This window comes from Myotis daubentonii, chromosome 6 (genome assembly GCF_963259705.1).
Source record: "Myotis daubentonii chromosome 6, mMyoDau2.1, whole genome shotgun sequence".
Lineage (NCBI taxonomy): Eukaryota > Metazoa > Chordata > Mammalia > Chiroptera > Vespertilionidae > Myotis > Myotis daubentonii.
This window is the reverse complement of record NC_081845.1, coordinates 19,699,734-19,727,620: the sequence shown is the minus strand read 5'-3', so window position 1 is coordinate 19,727,620 and position 27,887 is coordinate 19,699,734. Positions and strand designations below refer to the sequence as shown.

At 37.0% G+C, this 27,887-nt stretch overlaps 1 protein-coding gene across 2 annotated transcripts in view; it reads right to left on the bottom strand.

The window, feature by feature from the left end:
- Positions 1 to 27,887, bottom strand: part of LAMA2 (laminin subunit alpha 2) — a 484,581-nt gene that overhangs the window by 141,483 nt on the left and 315,211 nt on the right. For both annotated transcript variants that reach the window (XM_059700294.1, XM_059700292.1), the window contains exons 24-31: positions 23,801 to 24,037; positions 22,181 to 22,324; positions 21,319 to 21,498; positions 21,023 to 21,211; positions 20,808 to 20,941; positions 17,442 to 17,559; positions 10,790 to 10,924; positions 3,339 to 3,463 (exon numbers count right to left, since the gene is read on the bottom strand). In XM_059700294.1, the coding sequence (XP_059556277.1) occupies positions 3,339 to 3,463; positions 10,790 to 10,924; positions 17,442 to 17,559; positions 20,808 to 20,941; positions 21,023 to 21,211; positions 21,319 to 21,498; positions 22,181 to 22,324; positions 23,801 to 24,037 (1,262 nt within the window). The remainder of the gene's footprint in view (positions 1 to 3,338; positions 3,464 to 10,789; positions 10,925 to 17,441; positions 17,560 to 20,807; positions 20,942 to 21,022; positions 21,212 to 21,318; positions 21,499 to 22,180; positions 22,325 to 23,800; positions 24,038 to 27,887) is intronic.

Here is a 27,887-nt window from a genome sequence, read left to right as displayed (position 1 = left end):
TCTGGGTAGTAGGTTATAATATAAAAAATGTATTTCTTACTGTGGCTGTGACCAATAAATTTTGGAAGCCACTGAACTAGCCCTTTGATTTGGTATTTTGATTCTTACAAGGCCCATTGTATAAAAAATTTATTCATAAATTATACAAATCAGCCCAGCTGGTGTGGCCCAGTGGTTGAGCATTGACCTAGAAACCAAAAGGTCAAGATTTGATTCGGTCAGGGCACATGCCCAGGTTGTGGGCTCGATCCCCAGCGGGGGGTATGCAGGTGGCTGATTCTCTCTCATCATTGATGTTCCTATCTTTCTATCCCTCTCCCTTCTTATCTCTCTAAAAATCAATAAAAACATTAAAAATTATACAAATCATATATAGGAAAAAGAAAACACGCTTTTTAAAAATTCTGCTAAGCAATCGAGGTGGTACACTTTCTTTTCCTTCTTAAATTTCTTAAAGCTGTAAACTCACACCCTTGTAACTAATGTCTGCGTTCATCATTGATGGTCAAAATTCAACAGCGAGCCTCAGTTAATTACCAGCATATGCACTGAGTCTCGCTTGCAACCAGAATCGGATGCTCCTTTACTGCTGCTCTTCTCTCTGTGGTGCTCATGGCAGTGTGGCCTTACTTCCCTTGTCGGCCTGACAGCCCCTGTCTTGGCTCTTCCTTTCTTTCTGGCTTCTCTAATGTAGAGAGTCTTATGTTTCCTCCTTTCCATGTGGTTCGCTTGGGTAATAATACCCCGGGAAATCTTATCTGACTTTCATTCATTTATTAACATATGCCTTTCTTCATGTGCCCTTCACATTTTCAGATTTCCATTTCCTGCAGCTGTTTGCATATTTCCATTTAGACAGACCCTTGATATCAATTTTCACCTATTTGAAACATAAATTGTCTTTCTTCTATAGCAGCTCTCTGTCGGTTTCCCTATTTCAGTTAACAGCACCACCATAGGGGGTCAACTTCGCTAAAAGCCTCTGGCTTCCACTCTGACCTACCTGGCTCTCACCCCTCATATTTAATTAGTTATCAATTCTGTAGAACTACATTCAACCATTTCCTCACATTCACCCACCTGTCTCCATTCTTGTTACTATTTTCTACTTTTAGGTTCTAATTATCGTTTGCCTAAGCTAATGCAATAGCTTTTTAATTGGTCTCATCACTTTTCTTCTTTGCCTGTTTCAATTCATTATATTCAACTCTATCATAATAATTTTTCTAAAGTGTAGCTCTCATCATATCAAACTTTTCTTAATAATAAAAACTTGTAGTGTTTCTTTATTACATAGAAAATTAAGCAGCGATTTCTTAGACTGGTATTCAAAGATGTCTACAATATGGCCTCCATTTTCCAATTCATTTTCATCAGCAATTATGAAATTCTATTTGAAAACCATGCTCCAAATTTTTACTTACTAGTTCTTAAACATGTCTTGTATTTTCTATTCTCTAAGCCTTTGCTCATATAATTTCCTACTATCTCCACCAATAAAAGTTCTTCAATCCACTGTTTTAGGATCTATTATGAATACTACTATTTCTTTTAACATATTTTGAAACCTCCAAAATCAAGGGTGATATTTTGTAACTTTGAATTCTCTTTACATTTAAGTTGACTTCTCTTAAGATACATTTTGTGTGCCCTGACCGGTTTGGCTCAGTGGATGGAGCGTCGGCCTGCAGACTGAAGGTTCGATTCTGGCCAAGGGCATGTACCTCGGTTGCGGGCACATCCTCAGTAGGGGATGTGCAGGAGGCAGCTAATCGATGTTTCTCTCTCATCGATGTTTCTAACTCTCTATCCCTCTCCCTTCCTCTCTGTAAAAAATCAATAGACCCTCTCCACCCTCTCTTTTATGTCATAGCTTGTTATAGCTCGTCCAACAGTAAATTATCAATTAATTATTGAAATTTTCTAACCCAAATGATTCACATTTACAAAAATATATTTTTATTGATTTCAGAGGGGAAGGGAGAGGGGGATCGAGATACAGACATCAATGATGAGAGAGAACCATTGATCAGCTGCCTCTTGTACACCCCCTATTGGGGATCGAGCCCACAACCAGGGCATGTGCCCTGACTAGAATCAAACCATAACCTCTTGGTTCATAGGTCGACATGCAACCACTACCCATAGTGGCTGGGCCAATTGGCTTACATTTTAATAAACAATAAAATAAATAACATTCTCTTACTGAAATTTGATCATCTAAGGGAGATTACAGAAAAATGAAAATAAAATTATTTTTAAAAAAACACCACTTGGTGTTTAGATGAAATAATAAATCACATATATTATCCTCATCAATATCCAAATTCCCTCAACATTTACATTTGATTCCCTATAAATACCTGTGATTTGTTAAACAATAAACAGGAGATTGTAGAGGAAAGGGAGACAATTTAAATGAAGTTTTTAGAATGTATATAAAGCCAAATATTAAAACACACACACACACACACACACACACACACAAACCCAGTAAGTCATCACTGGTAAAATGATCTCTTCATCTGAGTTGTTTGCAGTTCTTATAAATTCAAGATAAGGATTCTATATCTGAACAAACTGTCCTACTTCTTTTCAGCAGCAAATTCCTCGAGAAACACTGCCCCACCATGTAGAGACTGAAGTCTATAAATCACTTAGCAGAAAGTGTAGATATCCTTAGCAAAAATGTAAATGAAAATACTTCGTGTTTTTTTTTTAACAATATATAAACCAGTGCATAATGTTCAGACAGCACTGAAATAAAATATTCCAGATTTTGCTTCCCCTCATGGTTGTGTTTCCATGGTATCAAGTTTGGACCATTTTAACAGAAAGGGGGCTGTTTTTCTGGGAGATACTGACTTATTTGGAGCATAGCACTAAGTCACCTTTTTACAATTGTACCATTTTAAAATTATTTTCTTGATAATTCTTTACCAATCAAGAACTAAACACCCAAAAGTGAAGGGAAACAGCCAAAAAATGTGATATATATATACCAAACAATCCTCATAGCTTGCATTTATGGCAGAGTTATATGCAAACATTAGACCTTTATGAAAATATATAAAATTATGTACATTTATTTCAAAGACATATGTTAACATTTATATTTTAATTAATAAATATTGTTTACTTGGGACAAGGTTTTAAAGGAAAAATGAACCATAAGGTATTATGTGCTCACTTTTGTCTTACTTTTATACTGTTAAAATAAATTTCTATCTTAAATTGAGATTTTTGTCTACAGGAGAAATACAGCCAAATCTGAAAGCCCATGTGCTACACAGATGGGGTTATTGACTGGGAAACATGGCAATGGTTCTCCATCTTACTTGTTGCTGGAAGAAATCAGAGGGCAAGCACATTGCTGACAGTCATTCGGCAATCCCTTGACAATTCCATAGTACCCGAGAGCACATCGCTCACAGAAGTCACCAGTAGTGTGATGTTGACAATTCTGTAAAGGAAAAGGGAGGAATTTGTTTTTAATGTAACGAGAGTTCTAATGGAATTTATCATACAGCTCTGCGCCTATGAGTGTATGTGTTCTTGTGAACACACACACACACACACACACCACTGACAGAAAACTCAATGCTTGATATACATATATATATTTTTAAAACTCTCTCCTTTGAGAAACTAATACTGGGCTGTTATAACTCTACTGACAAGATTTTTTGTTCTCCTTTTTCTATGTGAATATCACTATAATTTTTTTTCTCTTACTCTAATGTCAGGAATAAACTTCAGAAATTTCTAAAATTTATTATATCATTTGGCCATTGATATTTCTTCTTGACAAAATCACTGAAAAATGATAACAGTCCTGGAACCTGGTGCATGCCCATCAGTGGGCTTTCTGAAACTAAACCAGGCATACATTTTTTAAGAAAAAACAATAGAAAAAAAAACCAAAAAACGTTCAGTTTAGTTACCACCTAAAGAATGTTACTCATCTAATTCTTGCCATATGTTAATGGTTCTTTAGAGAAAGAGAGGACCCAATCTAACCTAGGCATCTCAGGTCAAATATTACTTTTCATCTTGCATCATAAGAGGCACTGGGTAATATGCTTTAAGACATTTACATAAGGAATTAGAAAAGTTTCAGAATTGTGTGTAAATGGCTTTGAAATTAAAACTCTCACGAAGTGGAAATGTACTTAACACACAGGATTTATATATACAATAAGGACTGAGGAAGAGCTGCATGCCAGGCACTGAGACAAGTAGTGAGAGGAATCAAGTGAGGGAAAAAGGTAAAATAACATCCTACCACTTAGCACGACACACAGTTATTACAATATCACTGACCGCATTCCCGATGCTGTGATTTACATCCCTATGACCATATTGGTACCTTCAACATTTTCATCCAGTCCCCCAAAGGCCCTCCTCTCTGGCAACCCTCAGTCTGTCTCTGTTTCTATTTTGTTTGTTCCTTTATTTTGTTCTTTAGATTGTGCATAAAGAATGCAATACCGACTGCGGTTTAGTGGAAATGTGACATTTAACTTGGAAGTTGAGAAACAGGAGAAAACGGAAGGAATTTTGAGTGGGATTTTAGCTTGATTTTATAAGTCAGGATTTGGTGTGGTCAGGAGGATGACATAAACAGTATAAAAAATTGGGAGCAAAAAAGTCATTTAAAAAATAGATGTATAATGAGCCGATTTGATCAGCTCAGCTGGAGCCACAGAGACACCTCTGGGCTCTGTATTAAACATAAACCACATCCCATATGCTGAGCTATTTGCTTCATTCAGTCAATCAAGAAGCACATACATATTTTTCATGTGTTTTCTAATGGACAGACAATATTCGGTATGGTATGTGAGGTCATTCATGATAAACAGTCAAATAATTTTTTCTACTGAAATTACAATGGAATTAAAATTAGTTTTTAGAACTTCTATTGACTCTTTTTGAGAATTTACTTTATTTCCTGGGGGAGAAACCATGACATTACCTCAATGAATCTTAGATCTTTGGAGTTTTCTTTTACATCTTTAGTGATGCATTTGAAAACATATTGTATTACTTACAGATGCAATTTATACCTTAATGTAAAATCAAGTTTTTCTATATAGTGAGATATAAATCTCAAATATTCTAATTCTCCACCACACCCTCAGCAGAGGACAGCCCCTATTTTCAGAGAAGAAAAAGTCCTCATTCGCGTACTCCTTCATGGCCAAATGACTCACCATCTTGCCTGCACTATTTTTCTATCACGTTAATATTTATTTCTATGTATAGGGAATGATATTTTGTTGTTTGTCTAAAGCTACTCTCTTCCTAAATTTTGATTTCCTTACGCTCCTGCCTCCCATTTTCTCCAGCATCTGCATTGTCTCTTCCTTTGCTGGCTTTTTTCCATTGACATTTGAGGTTGGTCAAGTCTTTCCTATCTTAAGAAACAACAACACTGAGGTCTCAAGTCCCTTGATAACTTTCAGGCTATCTTTGATAAGCATTTAAAAAGCATTGTTTACATTCCTGGTCTCTACTTCCTCATCTCCCATTCATCCTTTAAACAGGCTTCTGATTTCAGCAATAACACAATTCCAGGCTCATGCATACAATCTTTGTTGCTAAATTAAAATTTACTGACAATTATCAGTTTTCATGATATATGAACTTTCTGTGGCAGCTGATATTTCTGGCCACCTTTCATCAAAACATCTCTTCCTATGGTTTCTTAATAGTAAATTTATTGATTTTCTCCTACTTCTATGGCTTCTCTTTTTTATCCTCCTTCATGAACTCTTGCTTCCCTTTCTGTGTACTAAGAATTGGTGTCCTTGATTCAAACTTTGGTTCTCATCTCTTTCTTTCCTTTATATTCTACCCTGGTGATTTCATCCATTACTACAACTTCCACTATCATCTATGTATCCCAAACTGTAAATTTTATATATGCAGCACAGATATCTCTAATGATTTCCAGACTCACATTTCCATTTGCTTCTTGGATAGCTGGTAATGCATAACATAAGAGCACCTTGAATTTGAAATGACAAATACTATGCTCATTTCTTTAAAACCTGCAAATATTTCTGTATTTCCAATTTTATTTGAGGTCACTCTCACCCTCTTAATTACCCAGGCCAGCAATCTGGAGGCCTTCCTCATCCCAGGTATCTACTTTATCGCCATATTCCACGATTCTATTATCTGTGTTTTTTTTTTTAATTTCCTTGCTGCTATTATTTTTATCTGGCAACCATAATCTTTTATCTCATTACAACAGCCTCTTAGCTAAAGATCCTGCCTTCAAATTTTCTCACCTATTAATTTCCTCACACTAAAATCAGAGTGATCATTGTTAAGAACATATCAAATCGTGCCACTTTCTTGCTTGAAAGCCCACACTAGTTGCCCATTGACCTTAGGAAGACTGACAGACTCTCTAGCATGGCAAGAAAGACCTTTATAATCCAGTCCCTACTTACCCCTCTAGGCTTACATCTAGCGACTGTAACCTTGGCACACTATGCTAAAGCCATATGTGACTGTCTGAAATGCTCAAATTATGTAATGCTCTCTCTCACCTCTGAGACTTTTCATATGCATATCCCTTGTTCTGAAATAATTTTTCTCCTTTTTACCTGGCTAGCAACTATTTATTTCAGCTCTTATTATAAATAAATGTTACTTTCTCTGATCAATATTCTCTGATGCCCCAAGTCAGCTAAATGTTCCTTCAAGCTCAACACAGTGATTGAAACATGCTGGGCATCCAATGACTACTTTGAATGACTGACTGAATGAATGTACTTTCTAGGAAGTATAGATGAAACTTGTCAGGCTTCTTAAGATGAAAAAGGCCAAGTTTCAAGTCTAATGATTTGAACAGAAAATGTGGCTAGCAGGGCAAGATGATTTGTATTTTCATATTGACTTAAGTACCATAATCCTCTTTTATTCAGCCATCCAAAGGAACCATTATATTTTAGCAATAAAACAGTCATTCCATATTTAATAGTAGTATAGTGAAAAATAATGATTCTAAGACAAACTAATTATCTATGAATTCCAGTCTCAAATCATTTAGCAAAGTGTGAAAGGATGAATAAGTGTTAACTGGGGAGTGTTTTAAGCACATATTTTACAGTTATAGAAATGGACATGCGTCCAAAAGTACATGGGATCTTGAACAAAAATTTTTAAAATTTTGCTTTTGTAAAAAAAAAAAATTCACTGAATAAATATTTTTTGTAAACTAATGCAACACTAATAACAAAAACACTCAAAGGTAATGTTAACCATTACTAGAAATAGAGATTCAAAAATATGGTTTTCTCCTCTCATAACTACTACTCTATAATTTCTTTACACCGCTAACAAATATTTTGACCTTCTCTGGATAGTCAATCTTTCAAAGGGTTGCTGACATACTAACTTGGTTAACTGAATCAAATGTTCTGGTTAGAACCACAAACACAGCACATAAATCATGATGCTCTTTTTGGAAATTTTTGACATAGACCTTTTATATGACATTCCTGTCTGTTTTGAAATAGTAGACATAATATTTCTGATGATATTTCTCTTGTGTAGAAATTAATCTTTAGAAAAAATTTGTTTTAGGTACCTAGTGAATAGTTCAATTATATTCTCAACAGTGATATGTGCTAGTATTTTTTCAATAATAGATTAGAATATAATTTTTGTATTTTTTGAATATGGGAAAATTGGAAATATATATTCCTTCTATTAAATCAAATGAGTTTAATATTAATAATATAGTATGTTAGACCTAATGTTAGAAGTTACCTAATCTAACCTGCTTTCCTTATAGAGTTATTGCCAAACTTTCCTTGATATATTATTAAATGCAAAAATTCTTATAAGGCAGCCCTTTTCATCTTTTATAACTATAAGCTATAAAATTTCCATTATGATGAATAAAAGTTAGTTTCAGTCTTATTTTCAGTCAGTGATCCAAGTTCTGCTGTCTGAAGCTATGCAGATTAAATCTAATTTCCATTTTCCAGGAAAAGTCCTTAAATAGCTAAATGATACTATTATCCCCTAAATCGTATTTCAAGCTAAGAATCTTCTTTTTAAGCTAAACATTTAACAATCCTGGTTACTCAGGATTTCTCTTAAAGTAGAGATTATCAGTCTCTACCTGTGATTTGCAAATATAATGAATGCACTTCCTTCCTTGATCTGGATTTATAGAAATGAGTCTACATACAGTCAAGTAAAAGCTTCTATTTCACAGCAATTGCTATCATGTGTCATTTCCTGTGTTACTGTTGTTGTTTCGTTTCCTTAAACTCTAGATATAAGCTCCTAGTGGGCAAGGCCCAAGCATCCCTTCCTCATCCTTATGTTCCTCCCAACTACCATAATGCCTGTGAATTGGCAATACTTACTAACAAATGCCTCAAGCATGAATAGACACGTGAACCTGCCTCAGTTCAAAACTCATCTTATAGTTCTACCTGTCATACTCTTTCATTCTTGACCACCTTTTGATTCTATATAACACGTTCAGCTTTATGTTATCTGAATGTCTGATAGAGCTCATCCAAACCACTGATACGGATTTTGAATATGACAGGGTCAAACACAAAGCTGATGCTTCATCCCTGGGGACATCTCTAGAAATTATCCTGTCAAATCAGCAACTTCTACACCCATCAAACCTGTTAACTGATTATCACCTGGCTCCTGTTCTCAGCCTTTTTGAGGATATCATGAAACATTCAGTCAATGACTATTTAAATGCACCAGTTTGAATCACAGATCTAACCCTTATTGGCTTATGAGTTGAGCAAATTATTTAGTTTCTCTCAGTATCAGTTTATAAACTGTGAAAGAAAGAATAAACTTGCACAACTGGCATGGCTCAGTGTTTGAGCGTCAACCCATGAACCTGGAGGTCATGGTTCAATTCCAGGTCAGGCACATGCCTGGGTTGTGGGTTCAATTCCTAGTGTGGGGTGTGCAGGAGGCTGCCAATGGATGATTCTCTTTCATCATTGATGTTTCTATCTCTCTCTCCCTTCCCTTTCCTGTCTGGAATCAATAAAAATATATTTTAAAAAGATAGAAAGAATAATCTTATCTACCTCATAAACAGAATACCTGAGAAAAATCCATCTACAATAGCCTTCATGGGTCCTGGAACATACATAGGATTGGACACATGGTAGCCAACATTATTATTGCTGAATTTAATGTCTGATGTATCACACTTTCTGATGAATTTGACATTATAATGGGTGTTGTTATGGAGGAGAAAAGGATGATGATACGAAAGTGGCAATGAGGAGCAGGGACGCCTGCCCCACCGTCAGGCTGCGGGGAATGAGGGATTGTGAGAGAAGGCAATGGCTCCCACTTGAAGGCACTGCAGGGGAAAAGTGTGTTGCAGGCAAGGAAAGAGAAGACAACAGAAGGGAAAAGGCAGGTTATGCAGGGGATTTTGCTGATGTGTGAGCAAGAGTCCCACCCGGCTTGCTGGAAAGGGTTCAGAAGATGAGGAGAGGTGGGAAATGGGTTCAGCAAAGGAGATATCCAGAGCTGTGTGCGGGTTAGGGAGTTAAGGGGACTCTAGATGCTGAATTTCTTCCTAGTCCTGATTGTTCCAAGGCAGGACCGTGGTGGTGGAGTAGGCTGTTAGTAGGAACAGACTAAACTAACTAACTAACTAACTAACCAACCAGCTAACTAATAAGAGCAGTTGGAATTCTAAGGGAAATAGTGAAATTATAAGAATAACCTATCAAAGATTGTAAAGATTTTAGAATATATCTAAGCACTATAATATGCTCATAATCCTATATAATAAAAGGGTAATATGCAAACTGACCCTAACAGCAGAAAGACTGGGAATGACTGGTCACTATGACACACACTGACCACCAGGGGGCAGACGCTCAATGCAGGAGCTGCCCCCTGGTGGTCAGTGTGCTCCCACAGGGGGAGCTCTGCTCAGCCACAAGCCAGGCTGACAGCTCCCAGTACAGCAGTGGTGGTGGGAGCCTCTCCGGCCTCCTCAGCAGCGCTAAGGATGTCTGACTGCAGCTTAGGCCTGATCCCTGCTGGCAAGTGGACATCCCCCGAGGGCTCCCGGGCTGCCAGAGGGATGTCTGAATGCCAGCTTAGGCCCAATCCCCTGGGGAGCAGGCCTAAGCCAGCAGGTGGTCATCCCTGAGGGGTCCCACATTGCAAGAGGGCACAGGCTGGGCTGAGGGACTCTCCCCCGAGCCCCCACCCCCACCCCACCCCAGTGCACAAATTTTTGAGCACTGGGCCTCTAGTATATACATAAAACTGCAATTATGATATTATATAAATCATATCTACAAACACATGTATAACATTGGTAGGAAATAACCTAAATATAAAATGTTTATATTAAGTTGAATTCTGGATGGCTTTAATTTTTTTCTTAATACTTCTTTATAATTTTCAAATTTCTTATAAAAGGCTTATTTTTGTTTATAATCAGAAAAACCCTCGTGATTTTTACATTAATATTTGTTTTCTCGGGTGTTATTCTAAGATGCTGTTAATATTCTGTTTCTTGATGTGAGTAGTGGCTTTCCCAATCATCATTTCTTAATTATTTAAAAAATGTGTAATGTGATAAATGCCATTTTTGCTGCATGTTATATTTCTCACACACACACACACACACACACACACACACACACACACACACACACCCTGCAGTTTAGCGGCCTCTGTAGATGGTATCTGCGCATGTGTAAAGAGAAATGAACACATGAACCGTGTTTAGAAAGGCTCGGGGGAATACCTGGCATATGGAGGTCTCAGGGTCACAGAGGCTGCTGTGTCCATTACATTGACATGGAACACAGGTGCCCAGGGTTGGCCCAGTGGGGCGGACACCCGGCGCAGAACGCAGTCGATAAAATCCTGGCAAGCATGTCTGAAAGAAAAAGAAGCCGATTAGAACAGCCAACTGAGAAACCTTGCTTTGGTATAAGCACTTTGGTTCTCAGCGTAGTTCCAAAGAAGGACTTCTTCCCCCGCCACCTGCATTAAAGGCAACATCACGTACAAACACAAGTGCCATTTTGGATTCCTAAAGTTTATTTCTGCCTGGTCCCTAGAGTGTACAGGCAGCATCCATATCATCAGATTTTTGTAACAGAAAGCTGTCACTTACATATACCACTCAGCCTGAAAATGCTTCAAATAGTCATCTTTTTCTTGAGAAAGAGGTTTGGTTTTAAATAAAATTGTTATACGAAGTAAAGAGAGAATTCCAATATCCTTTACAATCTAAAATCTGCTCCTTTTGTGTTGGATGGCTAACTAGCAAGTATCCAACAAGTCTCAGAAAAAAAAAATCAAATAAATAAAAGAGTATCAAGGTTGCATTATTCATATCAGTATAATTGAAAGATTATAAAAGTAAGAAATTCAAAGTAATAAAAGCTCTACATGTCTTGGGAATATTAGGCTGCTAATAAAATTTATCTTTCCCCTGGTCTATTTTATTTATTTATTTTGCAATAAAAACCAGAGAGTAGCCCACAGCTCTCACTCGCTGGGAATGAGAACAGTCTTTATGTTCTGGGCTCAGTCCTCTCTGTATGTAAAGCTGCTGCCTTTATCAGACACTGATTTATGAGGAAGAGTCAAGAGTTAGTTTTTCAGATACCACTGAAGATTACAAAGGGACTGCTTTATCACTCTGGCTCTGTAGGATTTTTTCACAGGATATCTTGTTCCCATTGTTAAAAGAAAAGTGACTGCTTAATCAGCAGGGGAAATACCAGTGGATTAAGAACTTCATCATGCCTCTGTATCCTTTTGGCTCTGGAGTAGGTCCTCCCTAGTGGAAGAGGCAAAGTGCCTTACAAAGGGAAAAAGACCAATCGTCAACACATTCCTTGTTTACTTTGATTCCCATAATGTGAAAGAACCTCAGTTAAGAGTCCCTGCTTTTATCGCAGCCTATAAGAAAGCCTAATGAGATTTAATAATGCCAGCTGATAAAACCGGGAAGAGTATTCAAAATATATTGAGCCTTACTTGTTTCACAGTGGATGTCTTATTCTATTTTAATGAGTTTATTCATATTATTAAAAATCAAGGTTGATTTTTCCATTTTTACCAAATAAGGTCTAGAAATTATGACTGAGGAATTCTTTTGAACATAACTGAAGAAACAATCCAAGGTATATTTAAAAATATTATACAGTGTGGGTTGTTCCAATTCTTTAGCATGCTGACGGAAGAATGAAATTGGATTTTCTTTATATGGAATTTAGCCTTGGATACCTATATAATTATTGTTATTATTTTGGGGGGTATATTTGTGTGGGGTGTGTGTGTGTGTGTGTGTGTGTGTAAAAATCGCACACAGTAAGTTTCTAACTCTGCTTTATGTCTCAAGTGAAATCTTAAACAAATCTAAGAAGAACAAAGTTAAGAAATGGCACTTTAATTGGAGAATCATACGATATTCAATCTGATAGACTGAAATTTGAAGGTGCGAGCCACAGGTGACGTTTACTGTAATACACTCCCAGTTTTTCCTGTTACTATGCCTCTTCCCTGGAAAGGTAGCAGGACAAAGTAGAAAAGCACCCCTCGTGCGAGTCCAAGCTGGGTTCCAACCCTGGCTGCGCACAGATCATCTGAGGAGCATTCAGTACTGATGTGGCTCCAACACCGAGGTTTAAATTCAATTAGCCGAGAGTAGAGCCAGGGTTTGTTTCCAAACTCTAGGAGGGTCTAATAAGCACAGGACTGAGACTTGCCCACACGCTCCTCCTCCTTGGCTGGAAATGCATGCAGACCCCGGTGACTATGGAAGCCCTGGCCTGAGGAGTTAGTTTTGTTTGAAGGATACAGGGAAGTCTCTTGTCACTGAGATACCGTTTTCATCATTCCGTGAATGAGCAAGTGTATGAATCCAAATGATTTCTGAAGTTCTAACCGGTTAGATTACTTTTGTGTCCTTATTAAAGTTCTAAGACTTAGCAAGGAAAAAGAGACTTCTGTGATGCAAGTAAGAAACTTTAAAACACTTTTTTTTTTTTTTTTTAAGAAATGGGACATTTATTTCTCTTTAATCTCCTCCTTTCCTGGGTCCTCTTTGTATTTATTGTTTCCATTAACAAAACTTAAGTGTGTTTTTCAATAGCAGATGTCTTTCTTCTCAGCAAACTGGGGCAAAATTCATGAGAATGATTATATTTAAGTTTGGAAAAAGAGAGGAAAGATAATAGCTACTTTCTAAAGTCCTGCCTAAAATCCTTTCTGGAACACACTAGAGAATTTTTCTAAAAAAGCAAATAAACACTGTTCTAATCTTATCCCTTTATTTCTCTAACTCAAACTCAAAGTTTCCTTGTGATGAAATTATTCATTGGTCCAATATTCTTCTGATTTCCTTCTATATGTAGTTTATTTTCATACTATAGTATCTCATCAAAATATTAGAATCAAATTTACACAAAAATGTGGGAGATAGAAGGGAATGGGAGTCAGAGAGTAATGAGCCAATATACACCAGGTGCAGCGTTCTCAACGCCCCCTTATTTGCTCAGAGTTTAACAATAAAAATAGGTATTTGTATTGTTGACAATTAAAACACTATCTTATATCTTTACACGGGTTTTGCAATCAGGCAATCCTGAGTTTAATTCCTGTTCCCCACTTACTACACATGATTTTGTGGAGGTCTTGAATAGTCTGGGCCTCAGTTTCCTCACCTGTAACATACGGATACTGTATAGCATAATAGTTGGATATAAGTATATTTTGGTATTTTGAAACAGACATGCATAGATTTAAATGCAGTTTTGCTGTTTTCTAGCGGTGGGATCATGAGCAGGTTTCTTATCCTGTCTGGGCTTCCATTTCCTCATCTGTAATAACGGGATCATATTATAGCCTCAGTGATGTTGGTATAAGTATACTAGAAAATATGCTTGGCATTGTGCCATACACAGTAAGAACTCAATAAATGGTGTTTTATTTTTTATAGGGTTGTTATGAGGATTAAGTGAGATAAATGTATGTTTAGTGCTTAACATATAATAAATCAAAATGGGTGCTTCTATCCCCAGGTAATTTTTAAATATAATCATTGAAAATAGACTAAAAATAAAGGTAACAGTGATTTTCCAAGTTGCACTGGGAAACAAAATTACAATGTATGTCACTTACCCGTACCATTCCTCAATATCTTGTATCTGAACAGAATATTTGGGTCTTTCATGTGCAGCAGAAATAATAAAGGGTGCCCTAAGAGGTGTGTGTGTGTAAGAAAAAAGCCTATTTTCACTATTTTGTCATTTGAATTTCATGAGCTGATCACGTGTTTAAATTATTTGGGGATTAAAGACAATATTTTTACCCCACAGAAGTGACAGCTTTTGAGTGGTGACCCAGCAGACACCAGCTATTCAACTGTGAGCCAAACATCCTATCAAACCTGCAGGAGGGGAAATGTCCAAAATATGACGTAGCGATCAACCTACACATTTCTGTTTTCCATGATCTTACTGCAGAGAGCCACATATTCAATGGTTAATATTTCCTATGTCTGCACACAATCTAACCTGAGTTTAGGTCTGTTTAGACAGCATTGTTAACTGAGAGGATGGTGAGGAGCTGCTTCTATATTTAGTACATTAAATTCAATGGCTCTCACACTAATATGTGTGGTGAGAAAATTGTGTCCTTTATTTGACTTCTAAAGGTAATATGGTCTCTACTTCAAATCATAAATTGTAATAAGTAGGCATTTCTAGAACTAACATTTTCAATGAACAGGCCTGTAATGTCATAACACTGCACGTAACAGGCAAAGGCTACGTGTCTTCCCAACTGGCTGCATTTTCAGTGGTAACTAACACTTAATTTTGTTTATTTGCACCCTATTTTGGGTAAAAACATGAAATGAATACCTTGTAATTGCAGATGTTTTTAGAATACCATACATTTGGTGAAAATGTGGTGAAGGAATTGCTTTGCGTATTCGTGACCCAAAGCATATGTTACCGGAATGGGATGTATTATTTCAAAAATGTCCTTAGCTCTTGCTTTGATGATTAGATTTTATGCCTGGGTAATTACACTTTAGAATCATGATGAATTATAAATAAGATATATAATGGATTAGAGGCAATGGCTTGTGGAGAACACCTCAGGTACCTTATTATGAGAGATAGGTCTTTATCCCCATGATCTCTCCACTAAGATATTACTGTAATTATTGTCTGTAAATAGGAGCTTAAGTGAAATTTACGAGAAATAGGTGAAGCCACAAATATAGGTGGTAGTTGGTATGTGGTCCCAGTTTTTCTTGATTTTCTTCATTTCTCACTTGCTTCATTTGTGCTAAATTATATTTTCATATAAAGATAGAAAATTACTAAGATTAATGGGAAAACATGTTTTAGAATATACTATCTAAAAAGCCTACTGATCACAACAAGGAGAGTTTTTAACATTAAAAACATGGAATAGAAAGTAGACATTAAAATAATTTACTGCTCCACTAACATTTTTGTTTAATAAGTGAACAGTAGTATTATTTTAAATAAATGCAGAAAAATATATAGCTGTAGTAACTTTCTCTTCAAGATAGTTAGAGGTCAATCTTGACTACTTACTGAATATCATCTACACCACCCTAATATTGCAAAATCAGAGAATTTGGGAACTTCAAAAGCCAATCTCCAATTTTTTATATAATTTATGTATAATTTTTATATAATAACTAAGGCCTATAGCAATTAAGAAATTGACCAAGACTACATAGTAGTCAACAGTATAGCCAAACACTCCTTAGGATAAGAAAAAAAAATCACCTGTTTTCTAGAAAAATCTTAAGCTCTTTCTGTCTTCTACTTTTAAATCTTTCATGCTCATTGGAAAGATAGCATATTTTTTTTTTTAAAAAATTATTGTTTAAAGTATTACAGAAGTCTCCTTTTCCCCCATTGACCTCTCCCCAGATGCCCCCTCCCCCCGCACATGCCTTCACCCCCCTTCTGTCTGTGTCCATTGGTTATGCTCATATGCATGCATACAAATCCTTTGGTTGACCTCCTACCGCCTCACCCCCTGCCTTCTCTCACAGGTTGGACTGTTTGTTTGATGATTCTATGACTATGGTTCTATTTTTGTTCATCAGTTTATGTTGTTCATCATATTCCACAACTGAGTGAGATCATGTGATATTTGGAAAGATAGCATTTTTATATGTGCCACACTCACTGTCATTTTTCACATATACACTATGTGTATTTGGGTAGGTTGTGTATCTATTACTTACTGGTGTGTGTGAACAAATGTATATATGTGTATGTAGAAGATCCAATTTAAGAATGAGATGGGTTATTTGATGTTATTAGACCAAATGAACACATTTGAACAAATACTGCCCTTCAGAGCAGTCACAAGCAAAGCTATAACATCATTCCAAGGATGTTTCACAAGGAATTTGAAGTTATTCTTAGGAAATTGCCCTCTGAAAAACCTGGAGTTTAAATAATGGTTACTAAGTTGAATGACACTTCAGTTTACAATGGGGCTTTTAACACGCATGTCTTCATTTAAATACATCCTCATGGTGACTGTATAGGGAAACAAACTGAGATGCAGAAACAGTGCCCCTAGGAGGATTCAGCAAAACCAGCCCACATTTCTTTTCATTACCCCATGCCACCTCTACAGAGATTTATACTCATCATTTTTAAGTTGTACATTAGTTTTGACCTGGTAGCATCACATGCCTCATGTACCATACTTCATATAAAACTTCTCAAATCTTATTTACAAAAGATGCATACAATTATTTATAAATAAATTAATACATGGATCTGTAGCTACTTATTCCATTAGTAACAATATTCACCTAATGCAGTTTTAGCATCTCTAACTGTTTAGAGGAACTGCCACGAAAATAACTCAGGTGTAATAAATGGGTCTTATAAAACATTACTTCCTGACTGCTTCATATTTTTACAGATCTTTCAATTTTCATAAAATATTTCCCTTCCAATGCGATCCCTACTAATAGGTAACAATAGCATCATCCTCTTTACTGTGTTTCACACTGTAAGTGGAAAATCAAATAAAATAGGGTAAGAATATGCATGAAAGTAAAACTGATTGCAGCAGAGGTAGCTCAGAGAGTAGTTAAGAGAGTTAGTTGGGCTTGCCCCGCTGGCATTGCTCAGTGGTTGAGCATTGACCTATGAGCCAGGAGGTCACGGTTCGATTCCAGGTCAGGGCACATGCCAAGGTTGCAGGTTTGATCCCCAGTCGGGGGCGTGCAGGAGGCAGCTGATCAATGACTCTCTCTCATCATTGATGTTCCTATCTCTCACCCCCTCTCTCTTCGTCTCTGAAATCAATAAAAATATATTTTAAAAAGAGAGAGTTGGGCTTAAACAGGTAAGTAAGAGCCAGCTTACCTCACAGGACAAACCGGAATAGCCCGGAGGACAATCACATCTTTCGATCAAGTGAGCTGGCGGAGTCAGTGCTGTTACAGGTCCTTGTTCAGCTACCTCCATTGAGATTTCAGAAATCCTGGACACACCAAGCAGATGCTTATATTACCAGACAGCAAGTTAAGATCACCCAGCAAACAGCCAACCCTACGAGAAGCATGCTCTCAAGTTTTTGCCAATAACCTTAAGCTCATTCTATTGTTTTGAAGCTGCTACATTTTAGAAACTTATGTGCCACAACTTATTCTTGCATCTATGCTTCCACAAAGGTTGAGATTGCATATTAGCAAAATATTCACATAAATCATAAGGAATTTCATAAATTAGATGTCTGATGTCCTGTTGATAAGTTATTATAAAGATTTCCCCTCCACTTTTTAAAATGCGAGTGGCTTCAGATAGGCATGGCTAATTAATTAGACATTTACATTCTTTCAGACAGACAACCCATGGTCATTCCCTGTGAGAATATCTCCCATAGTCACTAGCAAAATTGCTTTTAATTTACAACTGGCACTGATTTCTTCCTCTTGAGTGCCTGAATATCCTTTCTTAAACTTTAGAAAACAATGATTCGGCATAATAGAATAATATTGATCTTTTTCTGATGATAAAATATTTTCAAATTAGTATTTTGTTAGCTTTATTAAATGAGTCCTTCAAGCAAGTTAACTTTCCGCTCCTTATTGGTGGAAAGGTCCTTATAATTGAAAAAAAAAAGATTCACAATGAAAACACTGATGCCCCTTTTAGTAATTTGAAATTATGCATTAAAATATATGCAGTTCATAAACTCAGACTATTTCATGACTAAGTGATAACATGAAGTGTTCTGCAAAGAAACGTCTAAATGAGACAATGAATAGTTTTGCTTGCATAAAAGGCACCTTTGATAGTTTAAAGAGCTTGAATCATAAACTTTACAACAGGCATAGGTAGGTTTTATTGACAATAAATTATGAATGCACATTTTGACTTCGCTGTTATTGTAATCTGCATTTTGAAGATCAGACAGCTTTTGTTCAACACACATTCAGTTAACATTCTGATTTCCTTCTCTCCTTACAGGACACATAGCAGCTGTGACCGGTAAACAAACCACTCCCCTCCCAGGAGAAAGGCTCCACCTTTATGGGCCTCTGAATTCCTTGAGGGAGGAGAAGGCAACTTGTCTGTGGACATGTCATCCCCCTGGAAATCTTGTGGTGTTTATAACCTGTGGATTTACTAGAACAGTCTTTCCTTCTCTTGCACATGCTTGAACACAACAGACTAGTGAGTATTTAAAAACCAAGTGGAACTTGAATGGTGTCAACAACAGATATTTCTACAATACATTGTGGTTTTTTTTCCTTCCCAGGAGATGAGAGAGCAACTGCTTTCCCTGACTTATGGATTTGGCCAAACTCAAGCTTTTATCCAAATGAATACTGAAATGCAAAGTTGTTATGTCCTTCAAATAAATGTAAGAGAAGACAAAAGCAAAGAGGGGAAAAAATAGCCTTGACAATATGTACAAAATCCGAATCTCATAACCACATGTATAAATAACTCAAGTGCTCCACTTCTGAGACTACTTAACTCTAACCGAATAAAGCTGCAGGACTCTGTCTGAACTACTTTGGGGGAAGATTCAAGCACATTTTTGAACTTTGTCACAATTCCACTGTCTTATGACAATAAGTGCTGCTCCACAGATATATGTGTCCTTATTGTTGCTAGACGATGATTCTAGTTTTTATTAAGCCTAGAAGAAAAGTGAAGTCTTTTATTTATTCTAAAGTTTCAAAAATGGTCTCCTAAGCCAAAGGATATTATTGTGAGGGATGTGAAAAAAGGTAATGAGGGGAAGAGACTTATGAGGAAAAAAGGCAACCTCACAGTATAGGAAGACAGCATCTGGGGGAGAGGCAAGGAAAGTAAAATGAAAAATTCAGGACAACATTGTTTCTATCATTTCCACTAGCAAACGTTCTGTGCACTAGCAAACTCTTCTACTGCAGCCCAGCACAATTTGCAATAATATGTTTGCACTCAACACTGTCTTCCAAGCGCTGTCTTCCAAGCGCATGAAAGAAAAGGATTTTTGGGTTATATGGTTAGTACAGTGTGAACATTTGAAATAATGGTATTTTTATATTCATTGGTTTGCCAATGAGAGGTTTCATAATTTTTTTGTCTTGTTTTGTTTCCCTGGTCTGGTCTACAGATTTCTTATACGAGATAATTTTCAAATATCTATTGATTCCATAGTCTCACAGGGCATAAGAGAGAAGATGAAGTGTGCCAGCGAACTGGAAATTCGTGTATGAAGTCACCTCAACTTTCTGCCTCCATAGTGTGAAACTTAATTACCTCGGTGTGGGTCTTCGTTTTATCTTATTGGGTAACTTACTCCTTCGACTCAAGGAACATGACTGTGTGTGCTCATGACGTTGAAGTCTCATGGCGTCTCCATCATCTGTCTGCTCTTTGTGACATAATTTTTAAATGTATTCCTTGCTATTAATTCCTTTTCCCGTGGTCTGTGAACATGCTTACTTCTCTTTCAAAGTAAACAACCATCTCTTGAACATTGATATTATTTCATTTCTCCCTTTTACAATTATGTTTATGGAAACATTAGTCTACACTCACTATATTAGGTTCAATGTGTTCCATTTATTCCTCAAAACTTTGAGACTTAAAACCCCACTAAAACTGGTATAAAGCATGTCACCAGTATGATCCTAAGTGTTATTATCAGCAAGCCTCATTTTCATTGACCTGTTAGGATCATATGAAAATATTATAGCCCCTTACAGTATTCCTATCCTTTGGCTTCCATCATTTATTCTTGCTCATCTATTCAATGTGATTCCCAATCCTTTCACATCATGATGCACAGGGAAAATGACAATATCGTATGGTACACTGGGGTGAGGTGAGAATGCTCAGGGGTCAAGGAGTTAGGACCAACTCGTCTCTGTCTGGTGACCCTGAGGGTTTAACGAGGTTATTTTCTCAGCAATCATGCAGCCTATTTATAGCACGACAATTAATTATCTCTACCCTAAAGGACATCTCTTGAATTTCTGACTGGCATTTAAAACAACGTGTCAAAGGTCAATTCAACATTTTCCCCCTTAAACATGCTTTTCAATCTATTTTCCTTTTGGGGGGAATAGCAGTAACTTCCACCAGGTGACCTAAAAGCCTTTTTTAACTTTGTCTTCTGTCACCACACTCCCAAAACAAATGCTTTTAAATCTTTCTTGTCTGATGTCTTATCTTCCCTATAGACTCTAGAATAAGAAATTAACTTGGGTCCTTTCTAGTAGAGTTTACCTGCTTTGTCTAATCACATTTCCATAGGTAGCCTTGATAAGAATATAGTGAATGTCATATAGTACATCTAAGAAGTCTTCACGGGTCACGGTTCTACTGACTCGAGGATCATCACCATAATATTTCCATTCTCTCTGTTAACAAGAAAATAAACCACTGATGAAACTGAATGTTAAACCACTGACATCCTTGCACCAAACAACGAATACCCTTACCTCTGTCATTTCAATTTCATGCCTTGTCAGTTGGCCAATGAGAGGAGCGGCCGTATGCCTGACGATAATTCTAGCATGCGATGGAGTCCCACCTCGGATGATAACTTGAGGCTTATAGGTAGAGATACCTGTCTCTTCTCGAGCCTCAAAATAGATGGCATACTTGAGTTTTCCACCATAGGCCATCAGCTGACAAAATAAAATGAGGAGCGATGAATTAGATAATGTCCAAATGTAGTGATTCCAAAAACATGTTTTACTTTGTTCTCGTGTGACTTCAAAGTTCTTGTCCTTACCTTCTTTCCTTCAAATTGTTCTGGCAGTTTCCAATAAAAAGGCTCCAAACGGAGATCCTGGCTCACCAGATCCATGCGGGCAACAATCTCCGGATCTTGAAAAGCGATGCCTTTGGTGGTTGTGTGCTGCAGTGCCTCATCCACCAGGGGCAGAATGGTTTGCTCGGGCTCCAGAGACACCTGCAAGGGGTCAGACCACAGCAGGAGGCTGAGCTCAAGTCTTCGGGGCACTCCTTTAAAACAAGTTATGGACGGACTGCATGTCTATCTGCAGGGCCATCCCCGAGCTGATGAGCTGCCTTCACAAGAAACCGAACCAGTGCCTAGTGAGCAAGTAGGGCAAGGGAATACATCTTTCTGACTTGTTCGCACAGGGAAAACCATGTGTCTGAAAATCGGAGCCTTTTACACGAAAAGGTAGGAAAGGTAAAAGGAACGTGTAAGAAAAAAATGTACATGCTTCCATGCTAAAAATCCATGATTCTCTAAGGCTGGTTGGAATAAATGTGCAAGCCTGGTGTTCATTTGTGTTGCACTAGCAGATCAAATTCACGCTCTGGTGCCCTGACTCTTCAGCATGCAGCTTCTTCCCATCCCAAACACGTTCCCTTACAATGTCTCCCTTTTTCACTCGGAACCCATTTCTGTATCAATGATAAATGAACTATTTTTAAGGACTATTTAAAAAGGCATTTATATCAACCCTCTAATGGCACATGGCCCCTTCAGCATTTCTAGATGTGCGCAGGGGAAAAGGTTGCTTAAGTGTTTTGCCATTTCCTCCTCGCCCTCAGTGGCTGGCTAAAAGACGCCAGCAGGGCTAACATTACACCATTTCATGGCTCAGCAGGTCCTTACTCACCCACGCACGGATCAGGCCTTTCGCTTCAGAGCACTGAGTAGTGGCTCCGAAGCAATAGCAGCTGCTGCAGCCAAGTGGGTTCTTGGCATCAAGTCCGAATGTGCCGAGCTGGCACCTGTCACAGTGGACACCTTCCACGTTCACCTGATGAAAGATGAGAGCTCCTCAGTGTTCTTAACGGTGAAGTTACGAGAGAATTAAACTTGAGAATGAATAACAGGGGCACACTTTAAAAAAATTAAACAAAAAAGACCACCAAGTATTAGACTCCCAGCTCAAGTGGTACATGTAGTTAGTCTTGTTAAGGGATGTGAAACCGTGGGTCTAAAAATGCTTAATTTATGCGTAAGTACATAATCAAGGATATTGTATATTGTGTGTTTTTTAAATCTAAGCAGCACATTTTCTACTATGCTGCTGTTAACGATATGAAAGAGTCATGAGAATTTCAAAAGCAAAATAAAACATCAATTCCTAAACAGTGGTGTGATGCAAAAAAAAAAAAAATGCAAAAACAGGATGTTAAAATGTAGATTTATATAATATTATATAATGTACACATCCTCGTATAATGTATATTAAATATGATGTGTGGTCACAATTATATGTAATAAGGCAGCATTGTACTTTGGGTTTTGGTCAGGGCCCTCACTGGCAGAGGCCGCTCTTTTCTGAAATTCTCAAGATTATTTTAACACTTACTCCCTGGATTTCATCCTCTTGCTTCTCTGTCCTCCCTGTAATGGCTTTTTTCTTGAAAAGATATCTATGACCCAGTCTTAGCATTTACCCTGAAACTGATTTTTCAGATATATCTAATAGGGAAATAAAATCTCTCTCATCCTTTTTAATTGGCTGTTTTTCTACACCATTTAACAATATTAATGAGGGCTGAAATTTCCACATTGTTACTGTTTGTAATGTCAGTGTTTATATGTGATGAAAATTTTACGAAACCTCACAGCAGTAAATTTATTTTTCAGTGTACAGTGGTTGCAGATTAATTTGGGGAGTAATGGGTTTTTTATAAGCCTTATTATTTAGCTGTGATTTTTCTCTGATGATGCTTAGGAGAGCTGTATTTTTCTCTCCTCTAGATTATTGTTATTTAAGCTAAGTGGACATGTACAGAATAGTTTACTATTTAAAATATGTTCCATCTACTAACTAGAAAAAAAGTAAGTCTTTGGTTAAATACAAGTTCTTAGAAAACCATGTTTATCTATATGCCAATGGACATTTATAAACAAAAACATTGTGTCTATCAATGAGTTTTGTTTTATCTGTTTGTTTAGCTCAATGAAGCAGGATAATGAACACTGACTAAAGTTAATACTATTGCTCTATGAAAATAAACTTGAGGCCAGTTCTCCTTAATGCAGCAGTTCTCAACCTGTGGGTCGCGACCCTTTGGGGGTCGAACGACCCTTTCACAGGGGTCGCCTAAGACCATTGGAAAACACATATATAATTACATATTGTTTTCATGATTAATCACTATGCTTTAATTATGTTCAATTTGTAACAATGAAATTGGGGGTCACCACAACATGAGGAACTGTATTAAAGGGTCGCGGCATTAGGAAGGTCGCAGCCTTAATGTATTTTGGCAGCACTTACCTTACAAGTGCACTGCCCAGTCTGATCCATACAGGCGCATTTTTTAGTCTCTGAATCACAGGTCGCATCATCAGTCCCGGGCAAGAAGCAGTTACAGGGGTCACAGTGAGGGTAGTTCCAGTAACCCCGACTGCACTCTGTACATTTTGCACCAGCGAACTTTGGATGACAGTTGCACTGGCCCGTGTTTATATTGCATTGGAAATCCAAGGATCCCACCGTGCTACAGTTACACGCCTATGGAGGAGATAAAAACAGCAACCGCTAACGCCGTTTCCTGGGAAATATCTTAAAATTTTAATTCTAATGTTTCTATGCTCCCATTAAACACATATTAATCATATGTCTATGATATGCCTTTGTACTGTTCTAGTTTAGTCGCTTGGGAAACATCAGTGAACATAACACTAAAATTGCTTCCTGCATTTACTAAAATATATGAGTGTCCAGAAACCATGATGCTATTGAATAAGAATGGAAATGTACTTTCCCTGCCTTTTTGTGGCAAGGAGGAATTAAGTATGGGTTTTCTTCAAACCCTTTTTGTTTCAAAGACAGGACTTTAGACAAAGTCATTTTACTTTATCATCTAGTTTTTATAGCATTTAAGTTTTACAGAGACATACAGTATAGTTTAATGGAGGGAGACAAGTAAATATATAAATAGAACACAATGGAATAACATTGTAGAATAGGGGAGATGCAGAATGGTATGTGAACATATAAGGAGCACCAAACTGGATGTGGGGAAGCCAGGGAGAATTTAGAGAAGTGATATTGAGGGTGTTGTTTTTGCCATTTTATTTTTCAAACAAGTCTGATTTGAGATGCTTTGCTGGTAACTTTTTTCATTCATTCATAGATAAATATGACTTTCTCTTTATTTATGGAATTTAAAATTTTGCTAAATTTTTTTAAAGTTTGAGGTTGTTTTTATTAATTTACTGGAACATGGTGAATTACTTTAGTTTGGGAACAAATTGATTTTTGATTTAGTGCTATTTCTTCAAATTTGTTTTTGAATTTTACTTCTGTTCTAATTTACCAGTTTTGTTCTTCAGGATCACTTATAATTCCTAAAATATACCACTTTTGTCTATCAATCAATTCTATAACACCTTCATGTCTTCAGTAGTTACCTTCTTATTTGCCTCTCAAATTTATTCTCTATTTTATACCTCCCAATTTACACAGTGAAAATTCTATTGTATGTATATACTACCAGTGTTTATTTTAGTTACACAATTTATTGCATGCTTAGCACTTTCCAATAATTTATTTTAAAAAATATGTTTTTACTTATTTCAGAGAGGAAGGGAGACAGAGAGAGAGAGATAGAAACATCAATGATGAGAGAGAAACCTGACCGGGAATTGAACCATGACCTCCTGGCTCATAGGTCAACATTCAACCACTGAGCCATGCCAGTCAGGCTCCAATATAATTTATTTATTTTATCTCTTCTTTGACTTCTGCTCATCCATGTGTCTTTTTTTTCTTATATTCTTTTAAATCTTGCGGCTTTTGATTTACAAAGCTCATATCTCTGTAATAAAAGTGCCAAGTGTATTTCTAAAATGTCATTTAGGATCTTGGAATAAATAAATCATTTTCAGAGACCAGCTGTGCCAATGATCAATCTACTGTCTCTGAGCTTTAAATTCACTCTTCCCTGCCCTATTTGTGATACTGTAGTTAGAACCTATACACATTTTTCCATGGACAGGTTGCAGAATGTTAAGCTTCATCAACGAAGGGCACTGGAGTGATTCAATAAAACCACAGTGGTGGGAAGACACTTCTGTCCTGGGTGCTGTCTTCATTACTGTCATCATTATCATTACTTTATTATTTAGCATTGAGAGCCCAGAAGTTCAGAATGAGTCCAGCGGTGTCCTCAAAACCACTGTCTCCAATAGGCAGCTATCTGAGTAGCTTTAGTTTGCACATAGCTCTGCCCATGACAGGCTGTTTCTAAATAGCTCCAGCGTGCCCATGGCCTTCAACAGTGGTGGGCAGCTTCCATAGACTAGCATTTGCCCACAAACTCTGTCGACTGGTTTGTTGATATTATTGTTTGTCTCACCACAGGCAGGTTGTGTGTTCCTGTGGTAGCCACCCTCTCTTTAAACATTTCTGAACCTCAGTCTTGCTGGGGTCGAGGAGAGGGAACTGTGTGACTTCTCCTAGCCCTTGATTCCTTTATGGGCCGCCCTCCATAAGCCTAGAAATAGTAGCTGCTCTTTTATATCTGATACTTCAGGATCCCTTATATCTCTCTTTTATCCTTTTTCAGTAACTTTTTTAGTAACTACCTTTGACCAGTTAACAAGTCTTTATATTCTACTTTCCCTGCTTAAATAACTGGTGTGCTTTCTTTCTCCCAAGTGGGTTCTTACTTGGGATCCAAGTGGGTACCACCTCTTTCTGGATCACAGTGTTTATACTTAGTCGGTCACCTGATTCTTTTTGGAGTTGTACTATTCTTCTTCTCAGATGTACAGCTCTATGGCAGACTCATATGCCTAGCAACTTGCCAAATTTCCAGATCTAATTCTGGCTGGATCTCACTTTGTATTTCTCACACGTTCATTGCTCAGCTTAATTCTCATATCCACCACTACTGGGGATATTACTGCTTCTGCTCCTGCCAACAGCAGTTTACTTATGGGACTACTCTTTCTAGAATGTGATGTACAATCACCGGCTTCCAATCTATCATCTCTTTCCTGTCCAAATGTTCTGTGAAATATCTTCCCAAATTCTGATGTTAAAATAATTGCCAGGCCTTATTTTGGGTGTCTTTATGATTAAGTATTTCTTTATGTCTTCATTGCTATCCAGTAAAAAGGGCTGCATAAGAGTTGTTACTAAAAGTTATTTTAAACCCCAAATGTAATATTCAATTACAAACATGTATATAGTTTCTAAAGCATAGAATAACCCACTGTCATCACTCTGAATAACTCATCCTGATAGAACATCAAGAGTAGAATGAGATTTCAAAATAAGGATGATTGGCTTATTCACATAAATATTTGTTTCATTGACTCAAACAAAATGGGCTATAATCAGAAATAGAAAATTATAATATGAATGGAAACTATAATCATGCAGTGCATTTAAAAAATGTCTGATGAGACATCCTTATCATTTAACTAAAATATAAAATGCTACCCAATATTCACATAATTCTTAAAGACTAATTGGCAGTACAAACAGACATTGGGAACTTTCTGAATCAGAAAGTATATCCAGGAAGTCATAGTAAAGACAAATGAGACCATTAACCATATGTTTACATAGCACTATAACCGATATCAAACTTAAATCATAATTAGATGTAATGTTTCTTTGGCAAGAGAGGATTTATGCATGACTTCCCTGCTAGCAAGAGATGGCAGGCTTTGTATTCTACTCCAAGAAAAGCTCAAATGATGTGTGTGCTCACACCTCAGCACTGAAAAATTACCCATGACACAAAGAAAGGAAAGCTATAAATCTCAAATCACTGTAGATTTGGAGTATAGTCATCCAAGTATTTAAAATAGAACACATGCTCATAAATATTTGTGAGGGCTCTATGAATTTTTTGTAATTGATCATCATGATGAGGTGTGTATTCAGAAATTTATATTTTTAATAATGGTTCAAAGTAATCAAAACACTTCAAGCCACATAATGTTTATTCAATAATCACTATATAATGGTATCAAACCTACAACTGCATTTACTTATTTATTTATTTATTATTTATTTATTTATTTAAAATATATTTTTATTGATTTCAGAGAGGAAGGGAGAGGGAGAGAGAGATAGAAACATCAATGATGTGAGGGAATTATCCATTGTCTGCCTCCTGCATGTCCTCCACTGGGGATCAAACCCACAACCTAGGCTTGTGCCCTTGACTGGAACTGAACCTGGGACCCCTCAGTCTGTAGGCCGATGCTCTGTCCACTGAGACAAAGTGGCTAGGGCCTTACAACTACTTTTAAAAAAATTACCTTGGTCTATATTTTATCCTGATTTATATACTAAACATTAGGTATCAGTTTCAACTTCAGGAATTTCATTAGAGTTTGGA